At 37.4% G+C, this 24,033-nt stretch overlaps 1 protein-coding gene and 1 long non-coding RNA gene across 2 annotated transcripts in view; one reads left to right on the top strand and one right to left on the bottom strand.

Moving 5' to 3' along the window:
* Positions 1–20,212, bottom strand: part of LOC111863420 (caprin-1) — a 49,183-nt gene extending 28,971 nt beyond the window's left edge. The window contains exons 1-4 of the mRNA XM_023849733.2: positions 20,055–20,212; positions 10,507–10,749; positions 7,297–7,458; positions 1,991–2,158 (exon numbers count right to left, since the gene is read on the bottom strand). Of these exons, the coding sequence (XP_023705501.1) occupies positions 1,991–2,158; positions 7,297–7,458; positions 10,507–10,749; positions 20,055–20,171 (690 nt within the window). The 5' untranslated portion in view covers positions 20,172–20,212. The remainder of the gene's footprint in view (positions 1–1,990; positions 2,159–7,296; positions 7,459–10,506; positions 10,750–20,054) is intronic.
* Positions 20,213–20,239: 27 nt separating this feature from the next.
* LOC117282235 overlaps positions 20,240–24,033 on the top strand; it is a 31,462-nt gene continuing 27,668 nt past the window's right edge. The window contains exon 1 of the long non-coding RNA XR_004512908.1: positions 20,240–20,509. This is a non-coding gene — a long non-coding RNA (uncharacterized LOC117282235). The remainder of the gene's footprint in view (positions 20,510–24,033) is intronic.

Here is a 24,033-nt window from a genome sequence, read left to right as displayed (position 1 = left end):
TTATATCATAATTTCATTACTAATTTCATTTTAATTTTCTCGCATCTATGCAACTTCTTTGATATGCTTGCCTCATGTTCTGTGTGCGTTCTTTTCCCTAAAACTGCAGGGATTAGCATGAGTTTTCCTGTATTTTATAATGCTGTTTTGGTATTTGCCCCTGTTTGTTAGAAGTTAGAGCTTCTTCAACTTCATGACTTTCTTCCTGTAACGATGCACCCACCGATTGTTGGACTTCATTTAAAATTATAAATATTTCAAAAATAAGTCGGTATAGTGTCACTTCTTCTGTTTTAATGGTAGAGATACCGCGTTTTACAATTGTTCCAGTTCTATCACAGCTGTGCTCTGAAGTAGTTCGCAAATTTTGGTTGCTAGTTAGAGAATTATATATGGGTCATTTGATATACCCCCGATTNAGACATCAAAGAGGGAGCGGCTCAAATCCATCGATGAAGAAATGAGACTTGCGTTGTCAACGATTCCATCACGGATCAGTCGCCTGTGTGCAGCTACGTAGGCACAAGTATCACATTGAAGGTATGAGTAGAATTACTGTATTTACTTTAATAGTAATAGAAGTGTATTTTCTACACTCTAGAGTGAATTAAAGTTCATTGCTAATAAATGCACAAGTCGATTTCTGTTTACTGATAAAATAACAATATAATAATATTATATTAATAAGCTGATCACGTTATGTATTTATATTGTCTGATATCATGAGTTTTTGAGGGGAATAACATTTTGGTGTGCCGTGTTGAGTCATGGATACTTCATGGTGTGCTGCGAATAGAAAAAGGTTGCGGAACACTGACTTAGTCCCACCCCACTAGCAATAAAAAATAACTGTAATAGTAGTTGAAAAGGTGCTAGTCCGACACTGATATGGAAAGTCACAGTGACAACGATGCCTTTTACTCACAAAGTAATACTGGCTCAGTCGGTTTATACCTCTTCCGAGACACAAAATAATATAAAAAGAAATATATGACAGTCTGACACTAATTTTTTAAGTGAAAAAGAAATAAAACACAATCCGATACTGACTTCCCAACTGATAATCTGCCACTGAAAACCAATCCTTGAATATGTCACACTTCCTTGAAAGCTCTGGAAGCACTGATCTGCAAGCACCAACGAGTATTTCCTCTTCAGTTCCAAGAACAAAGCTGGGCTATATTTGGCTGACCAGGTCATAAACAGTTATATATAAACATAAATAGTTTCGAAACCAGGACCGAGATAAACGATTTCTTTGTTCAGAGCTAAAGAATGAACCACTGACATGACCTCATATAGGTTTATTTTGGTTTCAAACCCAAGGTCAAACTGTCAGCACTCCCAAAGAGTGCATGTGTCCTGCTTCATATATACGTGTCATTCAGCCAACTCCGGTTGCTGCTTGCATCATATATATGTGTCATTCAGACCTTAAAGGTTAAAGTATATTGTTTTAAGCATGCGTTCCCTACATAAGATAAGAAAAGGGTGGGGGGACTTAATTTAGATCCATATCAAGCTAAAGATTGGCCATGCCATAGCTTAAGCGGTTAGTCGCTGGCTTCCCACCGCGGTGGCCCGGGTTCGATCCCAGGTCTGGTCAAGTGGGATTTGTGGTGGACAAAGTGGCACTGGGGCAGGTTTTCTCCAAATACTTCGGTTTCCCTGCCAATCTTCATTCCACCAATTGCTCCACAATCACCCTCACCTATCATCTGGGCCTGGTACAATAGGCCACAAGTGGCCACAGTACAATGGACTTAGTCCCACCCCACTAGCAATAAAAAAAAACTAAAGATAATACTTCCCATGACTCATAAAGTAGTTTCCTTTTTAACAGAAGTAACTTTTCATAGATCTTCACTCTACATTCCAGGAACCTGAAATTTTTCCAGCACAGGTTCACATTCCCTTTCAGACATGTTTTATTATGCATGGAATTTTGTTTTTACTTATTCAAAACTTAACACATCATGAAAAACCACACCTTGTCAGCTTGTTCCTCACACGTTTCCTCCGCCACTTGATCAAAGTAGCCACAGGCTTGGATTACAGCAAACAATTCTTTCAGTTTTGCGTATGTTGTTCCTACAATCTCTTTACTCTTCCCCTCCACAATGCTGAGAAGATGTTCTGCTGAATGCTGAGCTTGCTCCTACAACAAAACATACAAGGCAACACTTTTTACAGGATATACTATTTAATCACATTGAAAATGAAAAATAAATTTCTAGTTCTTTATTCCACGATTCATAACTAACATTAACTTGTGTAAGACACCCTTCTTTTTTAAATGGCTATACAAATTGCGCTGCGTCTTATACATGGAAAGAAGCGAAGCAAATAAGGTACATAAATATATGGGCCATAGTTTCTAACTAATTTATAAATATATAATCAAATTCAATTAACAAAAATGTTGTTTGCTGAACATAACATTTGTACATATTTAATTTGTCTGTCAGGAATTTCTGCATATGGCATAATGCAGCCGGCTTTCCAGGGCAGTGTTTCAATCTCTAGAACCAGGCCACTTCAACAGGCTACTGTGTAAGCAGCAGAGCCCGGATTTTCATGACATGTCATCTTTTGTTCCTTGTATCCTATGCGATGGTCTTAAATATATAAATCTCGGGTATGAGCTGCTGGTTATAGAAATGTAAATTTTATGGGTGATTTTTTGTCATTTTTAGGTTTAAGGTCATTTTTTCATTTTGGGGGTAATATTTTGGTAAATTTTTGGGCTTTTAAGGGTACTTCTAGTCATTTTTGACCATTTTAGGGAATTTTTCTTCATATGTTTTCTGAAATGTGAATAATATGGAAGTAAAGTGTTCTTTCTCTTTCTCCTAAGTGCTCTCTACAAAGGCCATAGTATACAATAATAGGTTGTAATCCTGGCCCGTCCTTTCCGTTTGTTTCACGAAGTGCTGACAATACATAACAGGGTACGGCAATGACTTCTAACACTGTGGCTCTTTGTACAAAGCAATTTGCTGAGTTACACATATTTCTAGTCGGAATCTCTTGCTTCATATGACACTGTTGTTCAATAAACTCCTTCTGTCTTCGGTTCCTCACCCTTGACTGTACAGATAACGATACAGTTGATGAAAGGTTCTTGGTGACAAAAGTTCAGTTCTGTGTTGCGCTAGAGTGATTAATTTTATCACAATGCCAAAAGCAAAGCCAACTAAATCGTGTCATTTAAAGCAATTTGTAGCTGAGTTTGGAGATGATATATTTTCAACTAACAACTGACATTTTATACTGCAAGATGTGTGACACAAAAGTAGCGGCAGAAAAAAGATTCACGGTACAACAACACATCAGCCACAACAAACATATACGAGCAGTGCAAATTTCAAACAAAAAGAAACCTGTGCAAATGTTACTGCAACAGTGTTCATCCGGAGGTGGTAATAAGTCATCGGATTTTTTCAGAGATGTGTGATGCTCTGGAGTCTGCAAATATTCCATTTTGGGCTCTGAACAATGGAAAACCGAAAATTTTTTCTGGAAGTAAATTGTGGTCGTTCTATCCCAGATGAATCCACACTCAGGAAGAACTACCTTTCCCAGTGCTACAACAGTATCCTGGAAATGATTAGGAATAAAGTGCATGGGAAGAAATTTTTGTTTCCATTCATGAGAGCTGCAATACAGAGGCTTGCTATGTGGCAAATGTCATCATTGGACCCTCGGAAATTGGCGGACCAGGTGAAGTGTTTCTGCTTATGAGTGAGGTGCTAGAACCCGTTAACCATTCCACAATTTGTAAACTTTTCAAGAAGTCAATGTTTCTACTGTGGCCAAAGGGTATACGACATGATGTCTTGCTTTTTGTGACTGATGCAGCCCCATATATTGTAAAAGCAGGCAAGTCAATAAAGTCATTTTATACGAAATTGGTGCATGTTACTTTCCTAGCTCATGCACTGCATAGAGTGACGGAGGAAGTGAGATCAAAATTTCCTAAAGTGGATGCTCTGGTGTCGAGGACAAAGATTTTTGTCAAGGCTCCAGCTTGTAAAATGCAATTCAAGTCTATGGCTCCTGGTGTTCCACTGCCCCTGAACCCGTCAATACAAGATGGGGAATGTGGATTGATGCTGCAATTTACTATTGCGATCATTTTCAGGTAGTGAAAAACACTGTAGATTCAATGAAGACGGAGGATGTGAGGGCAATTGAAGATGCTCAGGAACAGTTCTCGTGCATTGAAATGGAAGGACAGGTGGCCTTCATGAAGGCAAATTTCAGTTCCTTGACAGAAGGAATCCAATGCTTGCAGGAGAAAGGATCAATGCTAGAAGATTCGCTTGCTCTGGTGAAAAAAAATAGCCAGTGATTTGGAGAAAGTGTCAGGGGACATTGGTAAAATGATGTCAAGAAAAATGAAACATGTTCTAGATAAAAACTCAAATTATGAAACATTATGCAGCATTTCTCGAATTCTGACAGGAGAGTCCTTCAGTGCTTTCAGTATTGAAGAACTTATTGCTAGTGATTTGGTACACTTCAAGTATGCTCCCAGTGTGTCTGCAGATGTGGAAAAGAGTTTCTCCAAGTATAAGAATGTGCTGTCGGACAATAGGCGCTCTCTCACGTTCGAGAATCTCTGCATGCTGACTGTCATCTATTGTAACTCTGGATGAGGTAAGACTTAAATGTTGGAATACATACCATATATGTACATTTGATAAGCGTTCTAACATGATAGAAAAAATCGTATTAAAACATTTAGCTTCAAATTCAATCAATATTGCATAATTTTCAACATAAAAAACGAGGACAAACTTAAAAGAGTAAAAGATGAGTTCAGTGTTAATAAAGATTAAAAATACATTTTAAAATAATTAGTAGATATTCTGACATATTACATTTTTAGTTCATATTTTAGGTAATTTCTCTGGATTTTTTTCAGTCATTTTATAGGTCATTTTTTAAATATTTTCAGGTCATCAAAATCTGGACCCTGGTAATCAGGTTATGTCTATAAACACTTTACAGGCTTATCCAGTGGTACCTTCATTCATTCATCTGTAATCTGTCAAGACAAGTCCACAGTCTCTTCCAAAAGAGTTCCTCCACTTGATGCGATCTAGAGCTTTCTCCTTCAAATGAAAATATCCTCTTCTGTCCCCAAGGTAATCCAGCATGTTCTTACGTCTTCCCGTCACTTCTATCCGCCCCTCTATCTTTCCTTCAATAACTTCTTTTAGAAGGCAGTTACCGCGTAAGATATGACCAATCAAATTAGCCTTCCGTTTTCTTATTTCGTGTAGGATATTCCTCTGCTCACTGACTGTAAATAACACTTTTTCATTTCTCACATAATCGGTCCAACTGATCTCCATCCTTCTCCAACACCACATTTTGAAGCTTTCCAGGTGTTTCTGATCTACTGCCCTAAGTGTCCAAGTTTCAGCCACATACAAAGTGATGTTCCAAATGTAGCATTTCACTAGTTTCTTTCTCAAATTTAAGTCCAATTTGCTGGTAAAAAGATTCTTCTTCTTGCTAAATGCAGCTTTTGCCATGGAAATCCTACATTTAATTTCACACGTACACCTTCCATCATCTGTTAACAAGCTACCCAAATATTTAAAACATTTCACATTCTCCAGTTGTTTTTGGTCTATCTTTATTGTGACTGGGGTTGGTTGTCTCGAAATTTTCATTACTTTTGTTTTCTCCACATTCATTTCCATGCCATAGCACCTTCCAATTTCGATTAGTCTATCAATCATACCCTGTAGCACAGTTTCTTCCTTAGCCATTAACACAAGGTCATCTGCATATTTCACAGTTTGAATAATTTGCCCTCCTAATTTGAAGTCTCCAAGCCCGTCCAGAGCTTCTTTGGTAAGGCATCCGCTGTACAAGTTGAACAAAACTGGTGATAAACAACATCCTTGTCGAACTCCTCTTCCAATCTTCACACTTCTTGTCTCCCTTCTGTCCAGTCGCACTCTAACTTTCTGATCGATGTAAAATTTACTAATCAATCTTCTTTCACGCCAATCGTTACTTGTTTCCTTTAGGATCTGCATTAATTTGGTCCAATTTACACGGTCAAATGCCTTCTGCCACTCTATAAAGCAAGCACACAGTTCTTCATCTAGCTCCAAAGTTTGTTCTGCTATAATTTTCATCATCCCAATTGCATCCCTGGTTCCTTTTCCTCTTCTAAATCCAAACTGATCCTCTCCAAGTATATCCTCTATTTTCCTTTCAATTCTTCTTTAAAGTATCTTTGCTGACAATGAGAAATTCAGTAAATGGTGTAGATGTTTAGTTTCCTCAAATGCATGCAAAAGAAGGTTATATCAGCGGTCTTATTTATATTGTAAAATGATGCCTGAAAGCTGGAGTAGTCCATTGCTAGAATGCCTTGCCACAAAAATTAACAACATTCCCATGGCAAAAAACATACACAGAATGGTCCATTGCTAGACAGCGGCTTGTCAGAAACACATCCATGACAACAAATAGATGCAGTAATAGATGAACTGTTCAAGGCGGTGGTCTCTCCTCGGTTAAGCCCACGTTATTAAAGAGAGTTCATTTGTGAACTGATTCAATCACTCGTAAAAGAGTTTAGTACCGGGGGGTCAACCAGCTAAGATTCGTTACCAGGAAACGCCTAGTGAAAACTTTGCACAGGAATAGCCATTGTTGAGTCCCATTAACCACCAAAAGCACTGGAAGCAGATATAGAAGACTTTTATTTTGTGTGCTGTAGTTACAGCAATCTTTATAGTGTGTATAAACAAGTGAGACTGTTATTGTTATTGGTAGTTAAACTTTCGAGCATTCAATAAATCTATTCACCAATCCAAACCCCATCTACAGTCACTAGTATACATGATAATATATACATTTCCATAACTACAGATGACTTTGATGGAATCTAATTACTTGAACCTATGTCAAGAGCCATTAAGCAACTTTAATTTTTGGCTGTATCAATTCACCATGCCCATGAATCTCAAAACATGTTTTATGAAACTTCTCCAAGAGCCTAATCTTATGCAACATTTGTACCTGCCATAAAGTATAGATCTAACAGATCTACAATAATGACAACATTCTGCAGGTCCAGTCTCCAAGAAGCTGCGTTTAGAAAAACAAGGGCAACATCAAAAACACTAGTCATGTTTACTGCCAGACACTTTCACCAGAAACCTTGACTCAAACTAGATAAAATGATAACAAATTGGCCAAAGTTATCTCATCTTTGTACAACTCATGTTGGAATAAATAACTATACCAAGCATTTCAACACACCTGGAAAGGAGGAACCCCATCCTCTCTTCCATGTTTTAGCGACACTTCAGTGAACAAGTCGTCCAAATATTTCAGATCTTCCCCACTCAGCAGTACTGCTCCATTTCGACCAGCAAGAAAATCCTCACGAACATTCTCTTGCCCCATATTTTGCAGAACATCCTACAAAACACATCCAAACACTTGTAAAATACCTACATAATTTGAAAATCAACTACTGATAACTGCTAACTGTGGAAATCATTCTGCCTGAGAAAAACCAAGTTCAATGGGATTTTTGCTTTTAAAAAAGTTAACATTTATGAGAGTTGCAAGAAATGACTCATCATGGCCAAAACTGTTTCTCTAACACCTTTGAGACACAGAGTATTTCCAGAGGGATGGTCAGGACAAAAACAGTACAGGAAATAAACCATTATCTTCTCCTGAGCTTTCCTGATCACATCTAGAGATGGTCCCAGGTTTAGGAAAGTTATAACAAAAACAATGACACTGCTGCAAGACCAATGGCTATGCAGTTAATAGACGAGTAAAGTAAGTAAAGTAAAGGTATCCCTGTAACAGGCTGTGGAGGCCCATTGGCTTGTGTGATGTTGAGGTTCCCACATTTCCTCTAGACAAACAGCTCATAGATGGCAGCAAGGTTGTCAGCCCTACGCGCTGGCTGCCCTTTACCCCCAAGAATATTCCGCTGGTACTCATTTCTGTTAGAGGCTGAGTCGAACCCAGGGTCATAGTGCGGCTGGAAGGATTAGGTCAAATGAAAAAAAATCCAATGGCCCCATCAGGACTTGAACCTGTGACCTTCCAGCTTGCAGCATAGTGCCTCAACCAGACTATACAGAAATAATGATACCGAGACATATGGAGTGAGCCTTCATATATGGACAGAAGTGACCAGTGACCTTGGAGCAGTTGATAATCTACAATGATTACAGGACCTAAGGCACAAAAACAATACAATAAGCAATATAATGTATAATACAATACNCAGCCTGCGAGTGTGCGATAACTAAGAAGCCAGCGAGCGGAAGACTTATTGTGTGCTTTCCAGACATAGTGATTGCTGTAGTACAGTTATACTCGGAGTGTGTATTTCAGGGAGACTTGTATAGCTCCCGCGTAATCAGTACGTGAAGACAAGTGAAGATTGTGTTAAGAGATTTTGTTGTAGGGTTTGTAAACTGTAGAAACCCGTAATAGTGTGATAATTAAGTGTAGCCGATAGTTGTAGATTGTTCAATAAACCAGTTAACGATCTCTACGGCGTATTCAGTAACGTGAACACGTTACAATATAAAAAAAAGGAAAAACAGCAATCAGCCCATGAGAAAAGGATACATGAAAACAGGCTGAACCCCAATTTAGAAAACACCCACCCGCAGTCCCTAATGAACCAAATGTTTGTAGGCACCTAAACAGTACCTTGCTACAACCACACTTGTTGAAGGTGCAGATCCAAAATGTCCTCAGAATGCAGTAAAGTACCCTGGAAGGCAAAGGGAAGACGGGGTGGATAGGAAAATGGTCGGAAGATGGAAGGAAAAGACTACGGTAGAGAGAAACACAGCTACTTACAGGCTTTTCCTGAATATAATGTTCACTGCAAGAAGACGCACAGCTCACCCTTTTACAATTAGTGAACTATGAACTGAATAAACAAAAGTTTATGTTACAATACTTAAAATATGTTATCATTATTCAACTGTTTAAAAAACATATGGGTGAATGTTGCCTTAATAATACTCTCCTTCAACAGAAACAATTATTAATATCAGAAATATTACTGTTCTCCTTGTTCGCGATTTCCCTGTTAATAAAGTCTGGCAGCAAGTATAAAGGCATGTAGCATTAAGGCCTGCAAAAACATGCTGATTGCCAATATTTATGTGCTGCTGAATAATAACTTGTTTATTATATAAGTAGCATAAAGCCACAAGGAATTAAGGGCGGAAGCTGGGACAACTAAAAAATGATAAGCAACACGAGTCCAAAGAGACAGTTTGTCACTCCTCATACATGCACATTTTATAGGGAATTTTAAATAATTACATAATTTTAGCTATATCTGGCCATTTTATTTAATATAATCACAATAACTTATGATTCACAAATGTATCTCCACAATTACTGAACTATAAATGCGGCTGCATAATGTTACGCCAACTAGGCTTCTCACTTGCAGGAATGTATTCCCAACATTAAACGAAGCATGACGATGCAGCTTTATACAACTACCTCTGAGAACTAGGCAAGGTTTAGCAATCACAACACTGCATAAATTTTAAACATTTTTAGATTTGGTATGTGATGATAAACAAAGAAGTTATTCACACATGCTCAAGTAATGGCAACAATGATTTAGCAATGTCTTCCAAAAGTAAAAGGTAAAGAGGTAAAGTTGTCCCTGTGCTTAATTAGTTAGACACTATGTCATGAAGGCATATGGGGAGTGGATGTACAGATCAACCTTTTCTTGACCTCGGCACTAGGTGGAGGTGAGTGGTCAGTGTCACACCCCTACTGTTTTAGCCCCAGGGAGAGAGACCCCAGTACTCATTCAATACAAGGCTGGTTGAACCCCAGAGCCAGTCTGGATGACGAGAAGAGAAAATTCTTGACCCTACCAGGACTCAAACTCCAACCCCGATGTTTCCAGCCTGTAGTAAGTCACTACACAGACTACCCTGTCCCAGCTCCCTTTCAAAAAGTAACTTAATTTTTATTCATGATAAATATCACACACGAGATAATGGGACAGTACATCTTAGCCCCATGCTAACTTCAGAAGAAAATGTATGCAATATACACTTAAAAATTTGTGCTTTGTTAACAGTCTGCATAACATTCTAGAGAGAAAAGAAACCACTCTAGGATATTAATGCCATTTTGGAAACTATTTAAAATATACTTAAAATGTACACTGGAGTGAAAACAAAAAGGCGTTTTAACTATATTCCTTGCCTCAACAGCTCTTTGCAATTCACACTGTCACCTGCATTGTGGCTCTGTGTAGTCTCACAAGTGAGAGCATACTGCCTCTATCCACCTCTATCCTCTAAAACATCAGCGACCACCTATCAGATGCTGAGACATTACAATCCAGAAGACCACAACATGAATCCTAACCACCTCAAATCTTGTTATCAGCTCTCACATTTTCCATGCTGTACACAAATGCTGTTAACAAAAGTTACAACACAAACTCACCTGCACCATAAGAATTTCCTTCACCTTCGCCACTTCCTGCTGAGCTTTCTCCAAAGCTTCCTTCCTTGCCTGTTTTTTAAGCTGTTTGGCAGCATCTACAGCAATCCCATTATACTGCTTACAAAGGTCACGAGAAAATTCAAGTGTCTGCTGGACCTCCTCATACTTTGCCACAGCCGCAAGTTGGTCACTGTTCAAGTCCTTTCCATTTTTCTGCTCCTCTCGGTATGACTCAATTTTTCTCTGTTGAAACAAACATCAAATATCATACCTTCTAGCATGTTCTATACTTCCAAGTCACCTGAACATTTTAAACAAAGGTACAACTTCATCAAGAAAATAAATTTGAGAATCAATTTTCTTTCAGTAAGCAGCACAAGTCTTTTCAATTCTCTACAATTTACATGGGGAACAGTGAGATCAATTTCCAAAAAGGTAATACCTTATATAAATATTATGTAGGACACTGTCCAGTACTTGGGGAAATGTTTCAGTGGTGACAGGCTGAATAACTAGCACTTCCCAGGAAAGAGTTAACTCTGGTAACTTCCATATTTTTTACTGATATGATGGCTGCCATTAATATGCAATGACTTGATAGTTATAGAGGGGTTAAATAAAAAATCAAATCACAGTATTACCAAGGCCAAAGAGATTAAAAGACGCAACATAAACTGGCTGTACACTGAAATATGTCATGTAAAATAGGGTTGATCATGCACAAATCACATTACAATTATGATTATAAAAAGGGCCATGACTGCATGAGGTGACGAAAGTTTCTGCAAGTGCAATGGTAACATAACTCTTGTTGTCCATAAGGATTAATTAACAGTATTAACATGACTGTTAACCTTCAATCACATCTAGATACAAGTATACGTAAAGTACCAGAAAGACCTGTGATCAAGAAAATTTCAGAACACTGGTAACATAAACTGCAAAACTCTATAAGGGGAACATCACTTCTTAACCTTTAAGTGCCGAAGTGCCCAGTTTGTGCCAGTCATGAGTAATGTCGTCGTGGCCAAAGTACCCCGTTTTGTCCAGTCAGGCATTTAAACTCCGCTACTGGAAGCGCATGCACATTCCTAAATATTTATTTTCAAATGTAGTAATTACCAGACAGACTTGAGTAAAACCCTAATAGAGGAATTAAAATAATACCTAACTGAACAGCAGCAAATAAAAATATACGTATGAGTTATGCCAAAACTTATCCACGATCCAGTAATTTTATTGCAGATTCTGCAGATAGGTATGTTAAAAATATATTGTAAAATTTGATGTACATACCTTTTTTGTTGTTACCTGCTTGATGTATATAAAACTACCATATTCAATTTCACTACGAACGCACACAAAACAGATCGCGCTCTGTATCTCAGCCACGATGCAGCTGTCTGTTCACTCAAATAGAAGGGGCAATAAGCTTTTGCAGTTCTAACGGAAGGTTTTAGCACTGAAGAAGGGACCCCTCTAGCTTTCTCTTGAATAGCCATTCTTTCATTCTTCTGACCTTCAGTCAAAGATTCGAAAATCCGAAGGGTGTAAGCAGTGCTAGCAGAAGACCAAATGATTTTATTGCTTCCATCTGTTTTATGACACCAGGGACTGCTAAAATTTGTCAAGTGTTACAAACAGAAATGAATTTATAATGCAGAACAACTCTGTGAAGAACTGGGAAACAATTTTTGCAGTACGCATCAAAATTAAAACACAAAAAATTGAAAATAGAGTATAACACTTTGTATTAAAAATTTCAAATCTTCCGTTATAATATGCGACACTACGTTCTTTGCTGATATAAACAAAGTTAATACCATCCATTTATCATAAAAATTGTGCTAGATACAGCATTTTTAAACACAACGCTTAAAATTGACTAACCGCCTAACAGGAACGGACATTTAAACGCAAGGGAGCAACAGGCATTTAAACGAGCACCAGCAGCGGGCATTTAAATAAACTCCGGCCAGCTCAAGTTTACCACTATTTCGAAGTCCGGCATTTAAAGGTTAAAGGTACACTTAGATCTGCAAGTGATAGAGATTCAGGCATTCTCAGTTTGTAGCAATGGTACCTAAAGTGCATACTTTATCAGTTTTAATTTTATTTTATTAATATACAATCATAAAATATTCTTTTACAGAGGATGTTGGTCAAAAGGCCTGTGTATCATATGATTTCAGGTGGCCCCGTCTAACTATTCTACCTGCAAGTGCATCAAATTTATTAAAAAATGCCTGTGTTCAATTTAACTTTTACTGTCATGTCTTCTCTCGCTAATTTATCAGTTCCTCTGTGTATTTCTACACATCTCTACAAGAGCTACCTTACCAAAACTCCTCACTTTACCCATCAGAGCATGAAACAAATGATGCCATGCTTAAAATCTCCCTCTTGAAGAAACCAGAATGGCATTGCCATGATGTGACTATTCAGACACGTGAAAGTGCACATCCCTTAAACTTGTAATATTTAACATCTGTTTGAGGAGATTTCAAACATCTGTTTCTACATACAATTCATACATACTGTCATGTGTTGCTAATTAGACACATGGTTTGGATTGATAGTTAGATTTACTGAAATCTTATAACATGTAACTGCAAATAATAACACCTTTACTAATTATGCACTCTAAAAATCACTACTACAAACACTAAGTCTTCTCAATCTGCTGTTTTCACTAGTTGTTGCTTGGTAGCGGCATGCAGCAATGCAATTCAAGGGTGACTCGACTGCTAAACTGCTGTTGGCCCTTGCCAGCATAGATTCTTGGCTCAAAGTCCCATGGGACTGACGACCATATTTTACTATTTCACGACTCTGGGAGACTCAACTAGGCTGGCATTGATTTGGACCCCACAAAAAGCATCGCCTGAATCATTCCTATTGGTTATTTGTTGTCACACAAATGTGTTTATAACAGTGTTGCATTGCAAAGGCTGCCTCTTTTTTGTTCCAAATTTCTGGCTTTCAGCCATCATGTCACAATATTAAGGTTTGCAAAACAGCTTTTATTCCTCTTCTATGACTAGGAAAACAAAATGGACACCAAATCCAATAAGGGAATAAACTGTCAAAATATAGCACCAGATAATGCTGATTCAATTATTAAAGCATTCAACAGACCGTCCAGATAGAGGGGCAGCTTATAATGACACTGTTCAACTTCACACTTGAAGGCCTCTCAGCTGATATTAAAAAGCTGACAGTATCTCATCATATGACGATCTTGAGTGCCATAATTTCAAATATAAATCAAGACTTCACAAATGGTACATGTAACTGGAGATTATTTCTTCAATCTTTATCGGCTGAGAGGGAAAACCTTTTCCAGCAACATGTAGTTGTCACCACCTGAATGGTACTGCACTGTCCTGGTACATCATCATTTATTTTTTTAATACCCCCAAAATAACTTTTTTTTACTATGTGTTTAAAATGTTCCCTGAAGCATCAGAGAACATTTGATTTTTATTTGTAATTGAATTTCCCACCTGTCTGTTATTGTTAGTTACTGTTTTGTATTGGGACTGGTTTCTGAGTACTTCCACTCTCTGCACATTTCCTCCTGCTGCAAGTCTACTTGATTCATCTACAGATTTGTCCCTTATGTCTTGTACAGCAATATCAGTGAAACAGAAAACAATCTGGGAGGAAGCATCAGTGACATATTGAGTGTACTATCCCAGTACTCATCTGAAGGGACTGAGAAAAACTACGAAAAAAAAAACCTGTCAGAATACTCAGTATCTAAGCTGAGATATGAATCAAGTACCTCCAAAATAAGTTAGAAGCAGTACTGCTTGTTGATAAAATTTAAGATTTGTATCTTTTTTTTTTATTGCTACTGGCACTTCTGGCCTATCGTACCAGCCCCAGATGACAGGTGAGGGTGACTGTGGAGCAACTGGTGGGATGAAAATTGGCAGGGAAAACCGAAGTACTTGGAGAAAACCTGCCCCAGTGCCACTTTGTCCACCACAAATCCTACTTGACCAGACCCGGGATCAATCGTGGGGCACCGCAATGCGAAGCCAATGACTAACCAATTGAGCTATGGCGTGGCCTGATTTGTATCTTGCATCAACAACTAAATACTGTGCAATTCAGTGCAGTCGAATCATTCAATGTAAACCTTGTTCAGCTCAAGGCTATGCAGGGAACAGTCAATGAATCATACATGAAACAAATTTTGCACATGAAATAAGGAACTAGGCACTAGAATAGCATAAGTACACAATGAAACAATATTGATTAGGCCATTTTTATTTTTCAATTCACAGCAAATACATACTGTTGTATATGAACTATAAGACAACCAGAGCACCAACAAAATGTTCTGCTGAGAATGAAACATAAGCCTGTGGCACTCAGCTACCTATAATATCAAACTTAACACACTCAACAGTTTAAACACATGTCAAGGAAAGAAACCATTTAACACAGACGACACACAGTCCAAAGCAACCGATTATTCTGAAACCTTGTATACAGGTAAATCAACTAATTCTTATCTCAGTTCTATTTTGAGTTTTTAGCATACAAAATATAATAATCACAAATTAATTTCTGACACTGAGCATCTTACGGTATTTTAAATAACCCACCTGTATGCAGTAACAATTAATTATATATCTTGTATGGTATGCATAGGGTTAAATGTAAAATCAGAGAACACACAGGCGCATCTCTGGAAAGCCAATCCCAAAATTTCATTAATCCCTGAGCCTGCAATTAACTACAGGAACACAGTTCATATGGTACTGCTGTAACCAGAACACTGCTCTGGGAAACAGCAAGACAAACTGTGCAGCAAAGACTCACTGCCAAGTTTAAATGGGTATCTTTAGGTCCATTATCAAGCATTCATTCTTGAAAATATAACTAAGTATCACAGAAATGCACGACAAAGAGATACTGCTTTTAAATATCGCAGAGGCCAATCATCTAATTTTATAATACTTCTAAAATGAAGCTACTACACACAGAAGTGACATACATCTAAACTTTTATAAAGATCACATAAGGATATCTTCCAAGGCCAGGAAAAATATGGAAAACTCTTCAGTCTTACAAACATAATGAAGATAGTACATGTAAGAAATTGTTCACCTTTCACAGGACGAAAAGATTTATTACAGTATTCAAAAGAGTGCAGCACTGGACCCAGCTGAATCCAATCCACATCCTCTCACATCATTTCTTTAAGGTATATTTTAACAGTAACCTCCTATCCATGGCTATGTCTTCCAAGTAATCTATTCTCCAGTTCTCATATCATATCCTTGCCATCTCATTCTCCTTGATTTAATCACCCTAATAGTATTTGGTGAGGAGAATATATTCTGAAACTCCTCAATTAAGCAGTATTTTCAATTCTTGTTACTTATTTTCTCTTAGCCCCCAAATATTCTCACCAACCTATTCTCAAACACCCCATATCTTGGTTCACCTTACATACTGCCCATATTGCAACAGAATGTGCAGTGGACTTGGTTGAGTCCACCGAGAGATGGATTACAGTTATGTATAGGTTATAACAGGACCATAGTTATGGCAAGTTCTCCGCAATGCAACTGCACCACTGTGTGCTATTTCTTGCCATACGAGTACTTTTCATCTGCACCCCATGACTAAAAAGAAACCTGTCCATTATTTCTCCCTTATAGACCTCTACTCACCTCTTTACATGTATAACTCAGAATAGACACTTTTCTTAATAGCAATGGTTTTATAACTTCATATAAAAATTGTACTAGTGAAATTAAATCCAGGATTGCCATGGCAAAAGCTGCATTTAGCAAGGAGAAGAATCTTTTTATCAGCAAACGGGACTTAAATTTGAGAAAGAAACTAGTGAAATGCTACATTTGCAGCATAGCTCTGTATGGGGCCGAAACAAAGACACGTAGGGTAGTAGATCAGAAACATCTGGAAAGTTTCGAAATGTGGTGTTGGAGAAGGATGGAGAAGATCAGTTGGACCGATTATGTGAGAAATGAAGAAGTGTTAATTAGAGTCAGTGAGCAGAGGAATATCCTACACGAAATAAGAAAACGGAAGGCTAATTGGATTGGTCATGTTCTACGCAGAAACTGCCTTCTAAAAGAAGTTACTGAAGGAAAGATAGAGTGGCGGATAGAAGTGACGACGAGGAAGAAGACGTAAGAAGATGCTGGATGACCTTGGGGACAGAAGAGGATACTGTCATTTAAAGGAGAACGCTCTAGATCGCATTTAGTGGAGGAATTGTTTTGGAAGAGACTGTGGACCCGTCATCTGACAGATTACTGATAATGATACAATAACTGTCAAATGTACATTTCTTTTCATGAATAACTGAACTAATTAAGGGGTAGGCTCTGACAGGTCCTTGCATCGCAACCATCATGACCTACTGTGCATCACCTCTGTTTCAACCCTTCAACAATCCTACATTTGTAACGTGTATTATCTTGCTTACAGGGGCATCTTCGTAGTCACCTGGCTCCATAAACTAGCGTTCCAGGTGACAAAACACATTTCATTTCATGGTGCACTCTGGTAGCAGAAATGAGATTTAATAATTGCTAATTTAAAGCAACATGCATGTCTACTGCAGGTAGAACAAAAGAAGAATTTAGAAATTTTTTCTCCTCATATTTCATTAAATATTTCACAATAAAGACAGCAGGAATAGTCACATTATTGGGAAGGTGTATGTTTTTTATAATTTGGAAATAGCACAAAAAATTAAAATTACATTTCCTTACACCTCCTGGCAGAAATAAGTGCATACATATTTCTAAAACAGAATGATGTTTGTATAGCTGATGGGTACATATTTTTTTCAGCATATTTCATTTCTCCTGGCTATGACATTGTATTGCCGGTCACGGTACCCGAGCGGTCTAAGGCATGCACTGTCTTTGCTCGCTCGGAAGCCGGGATCATGGGTTCGAATCCCACTCAGAGCATGGATGTTTGTGTGCGTTTTTCTGTGTTTGTCTACAGGTAGAGGCCTTGTGATGAGCTGATCACTCGCCCAAGGAGTCCTACCGAATGTGTAAGATCTAGTAAACCGAAGTGAGTTTCATGGAGGTAGGCCTAGGCCCAAATTGGGGCTGTAGCGCCACAGAAAAAAAAAGACACTGTATTAGTATGGTATGAAGATAATGGCATGTGTTCCTCTGAAACACTGGAACCAATTTTCTTACTTCAATATGGTGTAATAATCCAGACAGCCATAACATAAAATTATGAATATGCTAAACTTGTAAGATGTTTCTGATATGAGAATGAAGTGCACACAGGTGATGATGTAGTGCATGTCTATTAGATTAGCATTTCCCAAAATTTGGTGTGGGGATGTACAGCAGAGGGCCAATGAGGCTCTCTTCCAGTGGCTAACAAAAATACTAATCATCTTCTTATCATATGTTTAAGCTGAGAAAAAATGGCCACATTAAATACAGCCACAACAGAAAAAGTACTTCACAGATATAATGAAAATCAATTTGTAATCATATTTCTGAATTGTTAAATAAAATTTACGTCACTTTACAGGCTGAGCCCTCAAACATTTTTATCCACATCAAGGGTGACTCAGACAACAGAAGTCTGAGAAACATAGGGAAACTGTGCCCCATAAAATTTCTCAAAAAGAAATCTGTAACATAATTTATTCCAGGGACTTGAGTATGCATAAGAAGTATGGGATGTACTGATACTTGGCTGTAAAAATGGTGAGTGAACAGAGATGTGGAAACTTTAATTTTATCTGTCATGTGGTATCACACTTTGTTTTGAAAGGACATGACCCCCATGTCTTTGAACAGATTTTCATTTGCTCTATAGCTAACTAATTCAATTTTAAAAGCATCTGGCACTGGTGTCTACGTTTATATAGAACGACAAAAAAAACCAAGTCTCAAGTTCACAATGAGACTTTAGCCAGGTAAAATATCTGAAAGTCTGAATCCCAGTCCTGGGAAACAGAATGTCCAAAAGTACATAAAAGCAAAGACTTCTAAGCTTTGAATCACAATGAAAACGAATCCGCACACAAATATAAGAATAAGCACCTCAAAAGTGTTTAACCACAAACATAGGGTACCACAGCATTAAAAAAAACTCCTCTAGACCACGTTCTACTCTGCTGATAAATGAATATTAGCAATAAATAAATCCTTATGTAAAACTATGTGCACTTATATGCATTAATCTACAGTATGATTATTGTGTTATCGAAAATGGCTAAATGTGTCTTAAGTACAGCTCTTGTGCAGAGTGTAAATATGTATATTCACAATTGTTTATTTTGGTAGAGAGTATTAAGGTCTATTGTAGTGTATCTTGCTTTTCTGATGTTACTGGGCACACTACATTTTATATTTTCTAAACACAATGTGTTGTAAATTCAGTTGTTCCACATCCTTAACATAATGAGTCACAGAATACATCCCTATCTTCATGAAATGAGGTGTGAAAAAGATAACACCTGGAGAAAAAGACATAACAAGAAGCATGTGCTTCTTCTTCAATTATACAATTTCAATGTAATTACAAACATATATTAACACATACTAGTAGATTAGTGCTATTCCTCTTACTATTATTATTATTATTATTATTATTATTTCTTCCTTATTCCATTACATCTATAGTAGGCAAAAGCCTCAGATACAGAATTGTGTCAATTTATCTTGCTAATACTCTTAAGCAATTGTCAAGAAGACTTATAAAATAAGACTATGTTGCTTATAGTTAAGCGGAATACAAAAAAACAATTCAATTACAAAAAAAAAATCATTCAAATCCATATAACTAATCAACTGTACCGCTGCAAATGTTTCCTGAAGATTTCGGTGCAATTACTTATACCAATGTGCCATTTCAACATCTTTCATTTGGGCAAACTATGCTATAAATCTTGAAATCGTGATACAAAAATGAAATTAGCCTAGGAGAGTCAAATCGACACTCCACTGGAAAAAAAAAACCCACTAAATAAATCTACCTATGGCATTTTTTCAGATACTGAAATAAACGCCATATATTTTACTACCGCACTGTAATTAAAACACGTTGATGGTTATGGAGTTCGGTAAGAAGACAAAGCAAGTAAGCGTTGTCTACGCATGGAAACTGGATCTCACACACCCGAACACTTTACAATGCAACGCTGCTTTCAATGAATTCCGAGCCATGATGAGCTTCATCCGCAAAATATGTGAAATATTCTTAGCAAATAAAAATATTCTTAATCGTAGGTAAGTCCGAAAACTTTGACGGCCATGTTTCCTATTTCATGCCTATATAAAACGATTATTTCCTTCCATTTACTCCAACTAAGAGTTCCCTTCTTTCTGGGATGACTCTTAAATGTTTACTGTGATGTTATGCGCAATGATGCTAAATTTTATTAAACAAACTGGTTCATAATTATTACAAGCACATGGTACAATGAAATATGGCGGAAGCATTACACCAAAATGACAGTTCTCTCTTCCCAAACGCACGGACATGAGATCAAGTAATTACAGAATAATACACACCTTTCTCTTTTCCAAGTTTCGTATTTTATGTTCAAGTACTATAATTGCTTGTCGGATAGGTTCAACAGCCTCCGTAGAGGCTTGTTTTTCTAGTTTCGCAGTAGCTGCAGAAGGCATCTTCCACGGGCAACAACTCAGTTGAAATGAGATAGTTACCAACTCTTGCCGCTAGAGGCTAACAAAAGACAACACGAAACTGTACATGGCCCCACCAAAGACAATCAGCATTTTAATGATCATCCTCGAAATCGCTCGTGATCTTTCCACAGTTAATTACTATCTTATATCCGCTGCTTACTTCCATGGTATTCTCCGTGCGCTCAATATAGTTAAAGGTGCGAATTAGGCAGGGCGCACACCAAGGAAACTGAAAACTGAAACACAACCGCGATTTCCGAGAAGTGTTATGAGCCGGAGTTGAAGACATGTTCGTATACGCGGCAGCGCAAATTGAGGTAACGGAAACGCAACTTGCGGGGAGACTGAGAAAGTCAATATCCAGGCAACGGAGCGTGCCAGTCTTCACACGATTGAATTCGATTGAGTTGCCGCCTGGATTCTTAGAAATCAGCTGTTCTGTAACGCGCTGCAGTGATTCGTTTGCTTACATATTCATATTCATATTTATTTGCATTCATACTGTTACAACTGCAACACTTGAACAAGTCAACTCACTAAATACATCATTGTTAAAAGCTCTATAATGGTAGAATGTATTAGACTAAAAATAAAACTGTACTTGCCTTAAAACATCACTAACAATTTTAAAAATATAACAATAACTACTACAATTCCCTTTTCTTCTCTTTTTTTGTTAATTAAAGAAACCTTGCTATGCTTCCTCATGTCCTTGTTGAAGAAACTCATTCAATGTATAGAAAGGACGATCAAATAAAAATAATATTAATTTATGTTTAAATTCGTTTCTTCCATTTTGAATTGTTTCATTTTTGGTCCGTTACACCTAAAAACATTGTTACACTCGACGAATTTTTCATTGACAATTCGTTTCTTCCCTTTGACTTTTTAACTTCCAAAGGAAGTATATTATATAATTTAATGCCCACATTAATAACACTTTGCTTAAAAACTGATGTGTTACAGTGTTGTACATGAAGATAATCTTTCCTCCTAGTATTATACTCGTATAAATCAGTATTTCTCCTAGTGTATATATTATATCTCTTAAAATAACACAACACCTCTATGATGTACAAGGACATAATAGTTAAAATCTTCAAATCTTTAAATAAAGGTCTGCATGACACTCTGTTATTTACACCTTTTATGAAACGAAGCATCCTTTTTTCTATTTTAAAGACTTTAATACTTACATTTTCTCCTCCCCAAAAAATCAACCCATAACTTACCAACGATTGAAATTTGGCAAAGTATATATTCCTGAGTATATGTAAACTTACCTCATCTTTCAAAGATTTAATAATATAACATACCTTATTCAATTTTGAACACAAGGACTGAATATGTACACTCCATTTGAGATTTTGAGTTATATTAATACCTAAAAATCTAAACTGAGATGTATACTTAATTTTTATATTATTAAAAATAATATCTGGCCCTGAGATGTCATGCGGTTCTTTAACTGGAATAACATAGCTTTAGTCTGATCATTATTTATAATCATATTGTTTTTTGAAAACCAAGATTCCAGCTGGATCATAATTCTCTTTATTTTATCTTGAAGGATGCTTTTATCTTTATCAATAACCAATATATTTGTATCGTCTGCAAAGAGAACAACCTCCCCATTTAAGATGGCCAAAAAATTGATGGACCTGCTGATGTTTTTGTGTGGAGTTCATTGTGCAAGAGTACCTGACAGTAGAGGAATATTACTGTTGGAAATAAAGATTTATATTTTTGCATTTTATTGCTGCTGTACCATAAAAGAAACGTAGTTTACATCTGTGCAATTGCCTACAGAGTAAATAATTAGGGATATGATTGGATAGAGAGAGTTGAGGAAGAAACTAGTGAAATGCTACATTTGGAGCATAGCTCTGTATGGGGCTGAAACATGGACACTTAGGGCAGTAGATCAGAAACATCTGGAAAGTTTCGAAATGTGGTGTTGGAGAAGGATGGAGAAGATCAGTTATACCGATTATGTGAGAAATGAAGAAGTGTTAATTAGAGTCAGTGAGCAGAGGAATATCCTACATGAAATAAGAAAATGGAAGGCTAATTGGATTGGTCATGGTTTACGCAGAAACTGCCTTCTAAAAGAAGTTATTGAAGGAAAGATAGAGGGGCCGATAGAAGTGACAAGAAGACGAGGAAGAAGACGTAAGAAGATGCTGGATGACCTTGGGGACAGAAGAGGATACTGTCATTTGAAGGAGAAAGCTCTAGGTCGCATTAAGTGGAGGAATTGTTTTGGAAGAGACTGTGGACCTGTCGTCTGACAGATTACTGATGATGATGATGATTGGATAATCGTGACTGAGAAGGAGTGTGAAACTTATGAAAACGATGTACCTGTTGCGAAGTTGTTGAGAGGAATAAGAGAGTTTTAGTAGCAATAAGTACAAATAGATTGTTTTAAACCATAGATTGAGATTTGTAATTGGTATATTGTTTTATTATATAATTCTATAATTGGTTTTATGTTTTTGTAGATTTATTTTAATTACAGATATTGTATACATAACTGACGTTTATTTTATAATGGCTTGCTGTGTGTGTGTGTGTGTGTGTGTGTATATATATATATATACACGAGGGTAAGTCAATAAGTAAGTTACAAATTGATATAGAACTTAAAGAAATGAGAGTACTGATTTGAAAAATGCTTTTATTTCTCAACATAATCTCCCTGTACATTAAGGCACTTGTCCCATCATTTCACAAGTGCCTGAAAACCAGCAGCATAAAATTCTTTGGGCTACTGTCGGAACCAGGCTTGTTCACATGGCATGGCCCACCTCATAATGCATGACAGGTTAGGTTTTCACAAAGGCTGTAAACAATGGGTGCCGCGCATGCTGACCCCTTGTAAAGTAAAAGGTATCCTTGTAAGAGGCCGTGCAGGCCCTTAGGGGTGTGAGATGTCGAGGCTCCCACATTTTCTAGACAATCGCCTCACAAATGGCGGCAAGGTTGTCAGCCCTACACACTGCCTGCCCTTTACCCCCAAGAATATTCCTGGTGCTCATTTCTGTTGGAGCCTGAGTAGATCCCAGGGCCATAGTGCGGCTGGAAGGATTAGATCAATTGAAAAAAATCCAATTACCTAATCGGGACTTGAATCCGCGACCTTCTGGCTTGTAGCATAGTGCCTCAACCAACTACTCTACCACATGCACCTCAAATTTTTTCATACATGTTTGTTAGAGTACGACTGGACAGGGGGGAGACAGGAAGTATGCAGATTGGAAGAGGAGTTCAACAAGGATGCTCTTTATCACCAATTCTGTTCAACTTGTACACCGAATGCCTTACCAAGGAAGCTCTGGATGGGCTCGGTGACTTCAAAGTAGGAGGGCAAATTATTCAAACTGTGAAATATGCAGATGACCTTGTGTTAATGGCTAAGGAAGAAACTGTGCTACAGGGCATGATTGATAGACTAATTGAAATTGGAAGGTGCTATGGCATGGAAATGAATGTGGAGAAAACAAAAGTAATGAAAATTTCGAGACAACCAACCCCAGTCACAATAAAGATAGACCAAAAACAAGTGGAGAATGTGAAATGTTTTAAATATTTGGGTAGCTTGTTAACAGATGATGGAAGGTGTACTTGTGAAATTAAATCCAGGATTGCCATGGCAAAAGCTGCATTTAGCAAGAAGAAGAATCTTTTTACCAGCAAATTGGACTTAAATTTGAGGAAGAAACTAGTGAAATGCTACATTTGGAGCATAGCTCTGTATGGGGCTGAAACATGGACACTTAGGGCAGTAGATCAGAAACATCTGGAAAGTTTCGAAATGTGGTGTTGGAGAAGAATGGAG

This window comes from Cryptotermes secundus, unplaced genomic scaffold, assembly GCF_002891405.2.
Source record: "Cryptotermes secundus unplaced genomic scaffold, Csec_1.0 scaffold840, whole genome shotgun sequence".
In the NCBI taxonomy this organism is placed as follows: Eukaryota; Metazoa; Arthropoda; class Insecta; order Blattodea; family Kalotermitidae; genus Cryptotermes; species Cryptotermes secundus.
This window is presented reverse-complemented; position numbering and strand designations above follow the sequence as displayed.